Raw genomic sequence first — 12,902 nt, forward strand, 5'->3', positions numbered from 1 at the left:
TTATTATAAAGTGGAGGTAGAACCCAGCTCTTGGTTTACCCAGGCACCTATCGGTCTCTTGTGGTTCATCAAATCTTAATTAAAGGTGAAAACAAAGTGCACGTAGTCCTTGTTTAATTAAGTGTTGGCACAGTTTGCAAACACTGTACGGACGTTAGCATTGTCGGTGTAGCATGTAAATGTGATTTGTAAAGCCCGGGTGTGAATGTCATGCACGGGGGAGATTGTTTGCTCTTCTTTATCGAATCTGCTGTAACAATACCAGCGCAGTACAGAGCTGAATCAACAACGACGCCACTGAGTGTATTGTCGTAAAAAGGTCAAGGCATAACGCCGCTTTTGTCCCCAGCCTACTAACCGACCAGATTGCCACAAAACAAAATCAAACAGGTACACAATTCCGAATAGATCGATTGGTTAAGCTTATGTTTGGTGTCAGCTGAGTTGACCCGATTCTGAAAAAGGCGCGCCCGGCGGATAGACTTAACCGATTACGCTTATAACCTACCTGTGATCGTGCGCATGTCATTGGCTACCTGTTTAATTTGAAGACCGGGTGCACATTTTTCATTCAGACATCGGGGGAGACACCAACTCATACGACGTTTTAAGTCAGGTAAGTGCATTTATCTGTTTTAAAGCAACGATACTTATCTCCTTGTTTTAAACGTCTAGACGTGTGTTACGTGCTTGTAGGCCATAGTCATATTATTTGCCTTACCTCTCTGAATTCAGTGAATATATGAATTATTACACATTTCAACGTGTAGTTACTCTGCCGGTTATCGTGTTCACCGGTATTTCTAACTTGATCTCGACCCTGTATGTTTTACAATGCGACCAAGTGCTACTGCCTGCTACATATTAAACCATGTATGTCTTTAGATAGTCTACATGCAAGCCCTGATATGAACTGGGTGATTCAAAAGATAGAATGGAATGTCGGTGACATTACGCATAGCACTACGTGGTTGTATTTGCAGGTGTATACAATAATAACTGGCAACTGCTCCATATTGATGTATGCGCCATCAATACCTTAAATTACGTATCATCAATTAAATCATGGCGGTTTAATAATAAGTGACACGCAATGCTGTTATGGGTATACAGTATATACTGTATGCAGTAAAGGATAACCTCATACATGTCTATTAAGTTACTGCCTGTGTACAATGCAACCGGTGTAAGTTGCCCCTGATACCGATCGAGGGCTAATGACTGTGGCTCTTGGGCTCTTTATTGTTACCCCTCCCCTGTAAGCTAAGGTCCACATCTTCAGAAGAAGAACTTCCCTTATGCATTTGCTAGCTACGGGCCTGCCCCCCCTTCTCTCTCTCTCTCTCTCTCTCTCTCTCTCTCTCTCTCTCTCTCTCTCTCACACACACACACACACACACACACTGTATGTCACAGATAATAACCCTTTCCCTTTGTAGACTACTACATGTACTAACGATCAATGTCAAAACCAGTAGCCCTCCTTGATATGAACAACCTACATATGTGCAACCGATTCAAAGAGAGCTACTGGCTTTGACCCCCCCTCCCCCTCCTCACACCGGTGTCTCACACACAAACACACATGCGCAGGCGCGCGCACACACACACACACACACACACACACACACCGGTTTATTCTGTGGACGGCTGGGAATAAAGAGTGCAAGTACGTACGGTGGGCGGAAGTTAGTCAGGTACAAGACGGCTGGCAAGATTTCCCGATATTGTAGACGATTTAATGTGTAAAGGGCACATTAGTCATCTAGCTTGATGTATAAGGACAAATTAACTAACACGCACGCTGCTATGTTTTAACGCAAACAACCCCTTCACCTGGCTTTCATTGGCGATAGTTATAGTAGCTGTATGCAACCTGCTGTAATGAAAACGGTGTTATGTTGAGTCTACACATTGAAATTTCTCAAAATAGGCCACATCCATTATTTATCATGTTATTAATAATCAAACAGTTACCTGTAATGTAGGGGAGTTTTATATTCATTTTAAAGTAGAATCATAACGTCTGATTATGACCCACCCCTTTTTAAAACAAGGGAGAAAAGATTCTATCTGAGAGCCACGGAGGCATACGTTTTTCTAACTCAGAACTTTAAAGTTCCACATACATCATATGGTCAGAATCACGTACAAAACAAAAATTTATATCACCAGTGGCAGGCACAGCAGAAAAACGGTGTCAGTCCATATGTTTTGTGGAACATAATACCTTGAGTGACAAAGTCCTCTATAATGCAGAGACAAACGCTGATCGTAGTATTAACGTGCCGTGGGTATGTAGAACTACGCAGGACTGTCATTAGCATCATACTACCACTTGTAACGTCACGGCGGATATCACGGGACAGCGTGACTTAATGAATTTCCTGTAATATACTACACCGTGTTGTTTGTTTTTGTATGGAAATACTTTGTATTTAAACGAAAAGAAACGTGTCGAGTCATGCGTTTAATAGCTGATGCGCTTTTATCAAACAGCTTGACACAAGTTGTCCTAAATGTTTAAACTTGAGCTAGTAGCTTAAAAAGCTGGCTATCGAACTAGAGAAAGCTCACTTTGTTAAATCATTCTCCCTTGTTGAGTGTGGCACTGTTTGCCAAAAGTAACACAGGAGGCTGAGAGAGAGAGAGAGAGAGAACAAAAGTTTCCTATATAATTCTGATAACGTTTTTACTATAAGCACTTAAAACACGCAAAGTCGCAGTAAGACTGTTAGATGTTCGTATGGACGTCAAAACAACTTACTTACACAACTGACAACTAGACTATAATGATCTTAACAGCACTAACAACACCATGATAACATTAATAACCTCTTGGAGACCATTCGCGTAGGCGTGGAATGTGTATGAGCTATGTAAAAATAATGAACCAATGCATTTGCAAGGTTTAAGATAATTTTGTTTGTGACTTAAGTTACTCATGGTGATTCCTGAATCGTCAAACGGCTCGTTTGATTTCAAGTTTATTTCAGTTTGGGATTTTGCACCAAACAACACAGACAGAGAGAGAATGAGAGATTTTGTGTACTATTTGTATCCTAGTCCAAAAAAAAAAAAAAAACAACCATGCAACTTATGAACACCTCCTTTCACGTGAAATGTAACAAACCTTTGCATTCAGTTGATATAAAAGCAAAAGCATTCCAGGCATCTTTCTTCATTTCGCAAAATTTCACGCCGTGCGTTACCATTTTGTCCGTAACAGGGTGAAACAATCACGCTATATAAAAAGGAAGTTGCGCGTTGTACTCTATAGTATGTCGATAAAGACACAATGGGCAACGAATTGGGGTGGGGGGAGTGAGCACAGTGGACTATTACCCCATCGCCTAACTTCTGAGGTATCCCACTTCCCCCCGACAACACCCCCCACACACACACACACACAAAAAAAAAGATAAATAAATAAATAAATAACATTATAACATGCAAAACAAAAAACAACAAAACAAATTTCCACCCCTGCGCCGCACACATTACAGTTAAATTGTCATTGTCTGCTATATTTTATACGTCCCGAGCAAAACAAGGCAAATTTGTTATATCCCTGTGGCCAAAGCCTGGCTCACCGGCGACACAGGCGAGGGAGAAAATGCTACGACAATTGCAAGTTTTGCTATGAAGATAAATGAAGATAATTACTATATATATATATATATATATATATATATATATATATATATATATATATATATATATATATATATATATGGGTTTCCTGGGGTTAGACCTGTGAAATATTGTTTAATTGACCTCTGATAAGTGGCGCCGTACAAAGTTGGAAGGATGGAAAGTTTATACAGTCGTGTATCTATGATCTTCTCATGTCCCAAAGTACTGGAAACAAGCAACGGCAGGTTAACAAAATCAAAGAGCAAAGAATTCTAAATAAAACACAGTCTAGACATTTGTGTGTGAAAAATCCAGTTTTATGTATTTTAGGGCAAAAAAAGCATTACGCGTGTAGCCCAAGGCAAGATAAGGCTCATAATACAAGCTCTTAAGACGGAAGATCACATGTTAAGATATAAAAACACAAAAGAAAGATTTAATGAAAACTAAAAATCAAGCGCTTCATCATAAGAGTGGGGGTGGAAGGGGGGTTTCTAAAGAGCCTGTTAAATATCAGCTCTGAATCAGAATTTGATCTAGGTTCTATAAACACACGTAGGTTTTGCGGTTAAAAGATCCATCTTTACAGAAAAAGCCCCCCCCCCCCCTTTGAAATTGCTGTCTACAGGCCTGCTGTTTTAAAATATGTGGTATTGCAAAGTTAACTTAAGGCTATCTTTACAAGACAGGCACATTCGGGAATTTCGGAAGTTAGGTTATATATATAAGAGGCATATACGGAAATAATGGAAAGGTGCCACTTCAAGATAACCTGGTAGATTAATGGTGAAACGCCGAAACCAACAGGGCTTTGTCTAAATGAAATGCTCCAGGGAAATTAAGGCGGCGGTGGCCTTGCTGTGAGGGTACAGCAAATTAAATGAAAACTTACTTCTCGTAAAAGTGTGAGAAAAGTAGGTTATCAAGGACGCGCTCACAACATGCTTAGTATGATTGAAATCGATCGATCCACCCTACTGTACTACATGTCATTTGATGATGGAACTCTATCACTCTAGTGCAAAGATGTCACAAACTAGCTAGTGTAACTGCTTTTTTATCTTACTGGGTGAGTCTGTGTTTGCATAGGGAGCCTGCCCTGAACTCCGAACTCCGGAGGAACTTTTTTAATCCTGATATATTTAATTGTTCCTGTTAAAATTTTTTTAAAATTGCATGTAAATAATTAATGTTGTACGTGCAATGGTCATGGACGGTAGACGATTTAAAGCTTAATTATTCAAATGGGCCTAGGATCCCGCGGCCGAGTGCATGGGTATGTTTAGGCGGATCATGTTATGTGTGCGTGTGCGCGAATGTGTGTGTGAGAGAGAGAGAGAGAGAGAGAGAGAGAGAGAAAGAGAGAGAGAGAGAGGGAGGGGAGACAAAAAGAATGTGCACAAGCACCTAGAGGAAGACTACTGTCTAATTATTAACAACACCAAATTATGGTAATTATGTATACCAAAATAGTATGAATGGTACCAGTAAGTGAACTATATATTGTAAATTTTAAAGGTTAAAGTTTTTAATATGATTCAAAAGAGGCTCAGTGATTTATTATGAGTATCATATATGTCAAAACTGTGCTGACATTTCTATTACCCACGAGGCTGCACAAGGAGCACTCCATGTGCGACAATTTTCTAAAAAATGAAAATGTATAGCCAATTTGATTAGATGACACCGATACAAATCTGTTGAAAATGGGACCCTGAGATCGGCTTAGAAAAACACACGCTAAAATTGATGGCGACCAGTATAAGAATAATGTCAACGAAAAAGCAAGTATATCATTTTATTGTGGAAGATCTTTCTTCACGGTCGGTTGAAATCCGCCGACCATCACTTGTAATGGCGCTGAAAGCTACTAGTACCAGTAAATTATATCTTTCTCAGCCACTTGATTGGCGTGTAGGGTCTAATTCGCCCTCGTCTTTGACCTCCACTAGATATTTACGCTCTTTAATGGTTTTGCTTTTGTAGGGTAGAGGAAGAAAAAGCGCATCAAGTTATCAGTACGCCGGGAGGACTGACGGTTATCTGCGGAGGCGGGAGAAAGTGTACCTTAGCCCACTCAAACACTTCACATTTTATACCTTGACTCATACTGTTGCTACTAGGCAGCGTGCAACATTGAGGGTGCTTTAAGGGAAAAAGAACAAACGCCCAAAATGGCGGATTGGGGAACAGTGAACCAGGCTATGACAATCGAGGACGAGACGACGGGGGACTCAAGGACAAAACCTACCGAGAATAAAGGTGACAAACCCCAGAGTGGTGTTGGGGCTACTCCTGCGCAGTCGACGACCAGTGTCCCCGCACAAGGAAACGAGGGGACCCAACAGAGGGAGTTAAAGCCTCTGTTTTCTTTTGAATTCAACGATGAATATCTTTTCTTCCCGCCTGGGATTTTAAAAATCATTCAACTGGTGAGTATCACACTAGGGACTTGTTTTCTGTTATTGGCTGTTAACGGCAACACTTTTAATAAAAAATAATCTTTTAACGTACATGCATGTCTTACAAAGGGTCAGAGGTTCAATAAAGACGTTAAATATATCGTGATTTTAGATTTAATTCTTTAAAAAAATGCTGGAATGATTTTTACCATATTTTGGCTCCCCAAGGGACGTGCATTTAAAGTAGGTATATACGTGTGCACGCACTTGTACACAGCCAATTGCAATGTCCGCCCCTTATCGTTGACTGTGTTAAGACCAGGGTCGAGCCACAGCTTGTTGTTTACTGCTGAAACCCCCCATTATCAGTGTCCAAATCATTTACTCCTGTCATGCCGGTCAGGCTAATGGTCAGTTATTTCCTCTTAAGCATATCACTGACTCAGCCACTGGTCAAAGATGTATGCCATGTTGAACACGGTAGATGTAAAGATAATGGCGGTGGATTCTTTCTCTGATCGCACCCGTCACATATTTCAACCCCCCCCCCTTATCCACCCACCCACCAGGTCCAAGGCTGCTAAAAGAATTTGAAAAACACACACAATTTATAAACAAAGAAGTAATGCAAAATAGAATTGGTTACGTGAATCATTGGTCCATACGTGGACTTTAAAGTCACATGATATTCTGGGTGTCTAAAAGCTCTCGTTGTCTTTTTTTCCTTAAATCGCATTTGCAATTTCGCCTTCTTCTTTGTTGTTATTGCTACTTTGTTGTCATGTACCCACTGGTCCCATTCAGAACAGGGGACTAACTAGTCCGAGGGTCAAATATGACCGACCCACTTGAATACTTCCCCACGGGATATCTATTCAGTGTGTATAAGCTTTGTTGTGGGTCGCCATATTTGATCCTCGGACCGGTTAGTCCCCTATTCTGAATGGGGTCATTGTTAACATGTTTCTACGCTAATGTATATAAGCATTCAAAAAGATGTCTTAATTATTATCTCATTTTCGACATGTAAACAAAAATACGTTTTGCACTTATCAGTCTTTCTACGTGTGATATGGGAGGAGAGATTAGTAAATCACCGACCATTTTAAAACTATTGCGGTCAGATTTGGTGTACTCCGAGTAGGTCTGTATACTGTCACTGCTGTGCATGAAGGCAACCAGGCTGCACCAGACCTTGACGACTAATTCCCTTTCGGTCCCTTTCAAAAAATTCCTACAAATTTTATAGGCATTTTGCGTAAGGGGTCATAAAATCACCATATTTTCTTTCCCTTGCTTGACTTACTTGGGGACAAAGATGCGTATTGTTGAATAGGGCCTACTAGTGAGAACTATTACCTAATGACATGTGGATAGCATTTCTATATCCCTCTGGATTCTCATTCATCCCTCTTACAGTATACCCTTCCTAACTTCTTATACCTATCCTTTCCATCTTATTCCTACCCCTTCTGAGCTTCTCTTTGATCCCTAATTCGTCTGTCTTATTCCTATCTCTTCATTCTGAGCCCTATCCAGTCCGTCTATCCTTCCTCCTCGTCTCATCCCAGTCTCCTTTTTCCTATCCCATCTTCCCATCTCTATCCCGGCCGTCTTATTTCTATCCCTACTGCTCGTTTATATCCCATGCCACCCATCCTATGCCTATCTCTTCCACTTGGTTTTATCCTGACCGTCTTATACCTATTCCTTCCTCCTAATTCCAGCCCCCCTTCACTTCCCCTTCCGCCACAGTGCTTTTATTTTCAAATCAGTACTTATCAATCTACACTTTCTGTTTATTCTATTCAAAAATTTTTAAAAGTTCGGAAAATGCCATAGTTAGAAACGTTCTTCTTCTTTAGCTTGACAAAAAAGTTCAAGTGTTTGCGTTCCACTATTTCCAAACAGATAAAGACTTCACTCCTCGCAATAATCATGATATCAAGCTCAAGGGATATGTACATGCAAAGTGTCATCTTCTGTGTCAGTGGGTCAGAAAGATGATAATCCTTTGGTAAATCGTCAAAACATAAGTAACGTGTATAATGTAGATTGGCCAAACATTTTGCTGCTGCTACAATAAAATTGCAAAAAAAAAACATATAAAGGTTTGTCGTAAATCCTTAAAATCAAATAAGAAACATAGGCGAGGTGTTAGATTTTTCAGAGGCGATCCCATCATTCCCAACCTTGCAGAATTTGATATCCATCACTTCCACCCCTCTCTCCTTCTCTCTCTCTCTCTCTCTCTCTCTCTCTCTCTCTCTCTCTTAACATCAATACGGCTGCACCAAGGATAGTAAGCCGGTATTTTACATTCTGAAGTTACTAATGAGTAGAGGAACGAGGCTATTTAATTTGTCTATTTTTATAATTAACCACGACACTCACCACTGTAGGTCACTAGATGAGGTTTGTACCCTCTTCAATGCCCCCCCCCCTCCCCCGCCTTCATTTGATCCTTACGCCACCTCGATCATATTGAGAACCCAACTTCAATAGATGCAGACTTTTCCCTACATAGACACTTATTCGTGAGTGAATGTCTCCATGAAATTACGCATTACGAATTCTGCCACGAATTCTTCCCTCTATCAATGGCATATGCATGTTTATATTTTGATATTTTAGTGACATGTTATTGAAACCGCGGAAATGACAGAATCTCTCACAGACTAAGAAGCATTCCACAACCACCATGACAAATTAGTTATAATCTCCTTTTTTGTTGCCAAGATTTAGGACCAAGTTGACAAAGCAATTGGCGGTCTTAATGTTCAATTTACTATAGGCCTATCTGGCGTATCAAGTCTAATATGTGTAATTGAGTTAAGTACATCTATGGACGCACAAGTATGAGAAAACCAGGTATTTTCTATAGATAAAAAAGGAGAAGTATTTCCTACAGGGAAATGACATGCTATTTAGTGATTTATTCTTAATATACTATTCAGCGTTCTTTCGTTAAAGAACTGTGAAATGAAATACCGAAAAGGTGCCGCCTTAGCCCTTTCCTTAAAGTTTCCCGCCCACTTTCTACCACGTTCACAATAAACCACAATGTACCCTGCGTCTGCCCTCTATAAACCACCTGGTCTCAAAAAAGATATTTAGTCAAAAGTAATATTTCGATACTTTTTTTCATCCAGGGATCACCTTCGCTCTCAATTTACATTTCAGTCCCAATATGTTGCAGTCGCATTTTCTTAGTTTTTTTTCAAGAACGTAATTTTGTTTACATCCATTCTCTTATTTATATTGATATATTTAACCGTCAACATTGTGTAATAAAATAAAGGACCGATACCCCCCCCCCCCCCCCCATCCAGAAGTTGTCATTGTATTAGTAACTGCGGCGATGCATTAATGAATTCCTTTTGGTAAAATACTTAAACATGTTAACCCATTAAATGATTTACTATTTCCAGGTATTTGGTATCATCTGTATAGGCTGTAGCGGTATGGCAATGGGCGGCGGCGCGCAGGCCTTCCTATCGGTGGCAATCATAGTCTTCTTCGAAGGTCTTTTAACATTCATCATCATAGTCAGCAGAAAGGACAGAATAATGGAATATATATTTAAATTTGTGAGTACTTTACAATGTTAGCTGACCTAAACCAGTTATAGCCTAAATGACGCCATGAAATATTATGGCTATTATGGCTATTAGGGCCCCTACGCGAGCTGTTTTCTATTTACTGGTTTGGTTCTGGTCATTCCAATATTAATAAGGAGAGAATTTCTTTGATATTAGTCTAATCATAAAATGTAAGTACATTATGTTGATTTTAGAAGTGATTACAACAGTTATCATTGTTTCCTAGTGTTTTAAACGTAAGGATGTCATGAAATTGTAGAAAAAAATCAGATCATGGCTTTTCTCTTTACACCTGTAGGACCGACATCATGAAATTTGTTTTGTTTTTATTCTCGGACAACGAACTGGCCCCAGTGGCTCTTTGGGATATTTGAGAATTATAAAAAATTTGAAAGAAGTCCTATGCGTCGATTTTAAATAATTTTAAATAATGTGTCATGTTCTTTTCAGGACATCATCTTCTCTATCGTAGCGTCTTTAGCGTATCTCGTCGTTTCCTGTCTATTAGCTGCTACTTCGGGTGGATGGCCGGCATACATCGCTGCCGTGGTAGGTGTTCAATAAAATCCATTCACCAATTTGTCATACTTATTATGTTCTTCATAAATATAGCTTAAAATGATATGCACGACATCTGCATTTTCCAAAGTCACTTTTGCGGATTATTCGATTATCTACATATTATGGATGTATTTTATTATTTGTCATGATTTTAACGTGTGAATGCAGGTTACATGGTTTAAAATCAAAAATTAATTTATAGAAATACAAAAATACTGACTCACTTGCAGGCGCAAGCTCACTAGTTTTCAAATCACAAACAGAATTAAGTAATTGCATTCACTCGCATAAAAGGATATGAATATTTTTCAATTTTGTGCATATATATCTTTCTTTTAGGTGTTTGGTTTTCTGAACACGTTAGCTCTAGGTAGCTCCATCGTATTCCTCATCATGTTCTGTCTACCTGGACCTAAATGAAAAAGGACAAGGAAGGAGACAAGAAAAGAGAAACGTTATAGAATCTCCCTGGGGTTACCCAGCATGAATGCATCCATGAAAATGGACAAACGACAAGCTGTTTGGAGACCAGTTGTGTTAAATGAATGTGGTTGTTTATAGTCAAAGGAAACCAACCGAAATACCTTTGCACGCACGCATGCGACTGACATTTAAGATAAAGACAAAAAAAAAACGACATTGGCATTTGTCAAAATACGATGCTGTGTAGCTACAGGACATGACATTTCTCAAAGGCAGTAGGTTTCATATTGAAATGTCTTACAGCTGGTTAATGCATTATCTACTAGTACATATACATGTAGTTGTCAGCAGTGCCGAACAGAGGAGAAGATAAACCTAACACTTTGGTATTAATCAATTTGTATCAGAATAACAGCAATGATGCAAAGGGTTCTTCAGGTTGCTCGATGAATTATAACCTTTCTTGACAGGAATAGTAATTTAATCAGTTTGAAGGATACAACACGTTTGTCGAATTTTCAGTGGCAGTCGACCCGCTAAATTGCTTTCAGCTTAAGTGACTTAGATGCCTGGCACGCCTACCGAAGCTGCTTAACGATGGTTAATTACCCCTAACAGCTTCAGTAGGCGTGCCAGATATAGAGTCGCTTAAACTGAATGCAATTTAGCGAGAAACCCCTCGGAGATGGGTCGATCCTGCGAGTTCGATCTAGGTATGGGAACTGGGTCTAAAACATTGGTCTAAAAATGTTCGGGCTAATTTTACTCTGTCAAACAGACTCTAGATGTTGACAGGTCGACGAAGATTTCAGTTACACGTCACCGGAATCGTCTGCCGACTCTGCGAGAACAACATGGACGATATCTATGCAATTTGCATTTGATGATTTATCAATTTTGAGCTGAATGGTCTGAAAACGAGGTGATTTCAGTTGATTTTGTTATCTGCATTTTTAGTTATTCTTTTGTGGATATGGACCGCTTTTGTCATTAATAACATATCTTTTTTAATAAAAAAACAATGTTTTTCTCTTGTGATTTACTCATTGAACCTTTTCCTCTTGGTGGATAAAAAGCGCACCAAACTTAGGATTTGAAAAAAATTCAAAATGACCCATGGTGTACCCCATTGGCATTGTGGCATAATTGTGATAGTTGAGATTTATCTTATATCAGAATTCTTTTTATAGCACAGAAACAAAACGACGTGCCTCGACATAAAACAAGATCAATCATACGATCACCTATAACTCCTACAAAATATCAATTAAGCTTATTATTAAGCCGAATACATGGATTTTCTTATGATATGTTATTATATGTATCATTTCCTAAGATTAAAAAAAAAACAAGAAGTATGTTGACTCTACCCATTTAACGAATTTCATAACAAAATTCCAGTTTTTACGAGGCTACAAAATGTATGTCCTAAAATTATAGGTTGCTACGGTTCACCTTACTGTGTACATAACCTGTAATATGTGAACGCTAACTTTATTTTTGTATCTTCACACTTCATGAATCATCAATTATACATTATACCTTACACCTTTGTCTGCCACTGAAGACAATTTGAAGGGGGAGATGGCCGGCTTTAAATTCAGAATATCTCACCCCTACACGTAATTTCCCACGGTAAGCAGATTTGAAAAAAATGCAGGATATGCTTATGGTTTTTACGTAGAAAAATGAAAATTGTTGTCACATCCTCAGTTGCGTGGTATCACAAGACACTGACGCACAAGATGTGTGGGTGGCAACAAGGTGTCCTCTATTAGTGTCACAATGAAAACAATTTCCTTTAAATATCACACATTTTTCTCTGGCTACACATATTTTATATTTGATCCAGAAAAAAAGTTATGCGCAGACTTTGTCACCCAGATGGCCTCTGGCCCGGGTTTCACAAAATAATAATAATAATAATAATAATAATAATAATAATAATAATAATAATAATAATAATATAAATAAAAACTTAAGTCAGGTTCCCTAGCTAAGAACTTAATTACCAACGTAACGTGGTCACATGCGCACATCTTAGCTTATCATAATCGGTGTTACAGCACAGTCATGAAGTTAAAGTTTTTTTTTTTTTTTTTTTTTTTTTTTTTACCTGGGGCCAACAACAAAGTCCCCATTCCCCTACCTAGATCGATATAGCTATGTCGACCCATCTCCGAGGAGATTCTCGCTAAGACTGAATATAATGAGTTTGGCTTATTTTTATTCATTTATTTATCTTTAAAAATCTTATGTGCGTGTATGTGTCATTTCG

At 38.9% G+C, this 12,902-nt stretch overlaps 1 protein-coding gene across 1 annotated transcript; it reads left to right on the forward strand.

The window, feature by feature from the left end:
- The first annotated feature begins 431 nt into the window (after positions 1-431).
- On the forward strand, positions 432-11,662 carry LOC106161149 (uncharacterized). The gene is made up of 5 exons (XM_013538016.2): positions 432-616; positions 5,623-6,068; positions 9,470-9,628; positions 10,091-10,189; positions 10,541-11,662. The coding sequence occupies exons 2-5, from the start codon at positions 5,811-5,813 to the stop codon at positions 10,619-10,621; spliced, it is 597 nt and encodes a 198-aa protein (XP_013393470.1). The 5' UTR covers positions 432-616; positions 5,623-5,810; the 3' UTR covers positions 10,622-11,662.
- Positions 11,663-12,902: the final 1,240 nt, after the last annotated feature.

This window comes from Lingula anatina, chromosome 4, assembly GCF_051362555.1.
Source record: "Lingula anatina isolate TDL-2025a chromosome 4, LinAna3.0, whole genome shotgun sequence".
NCBI classification, from domain to species: domain Eukaryota; kingdom Metazoa; phylum Brachiopoda; class Lingulata; order Lingulida; family Lingulidae; genus Lingula; species Lingula anatina.

Coding starts and splice junctions, on each gene's coding strand:
- LOC106161149 (XM_013538016.2), top strand. CDS start 5,811: ATGGCGGATTGGGGAACAGTGAACCAGGCTATGACAATCGAGGACGAG. Junction 6,069..9,469: donor TTTTAAAAATCATTCAACTG/GTGAGTATCACA, acceptor TACTATTTCCAG/GTATTTGGTATCATCTGTAT. Junction 9,629..10,090: donor TGGAATATATATTTAAATTT/GTGAGTACTTTA, acceptor TGTTCTTTTCAG/GACATCATCTTCTCTATCGT.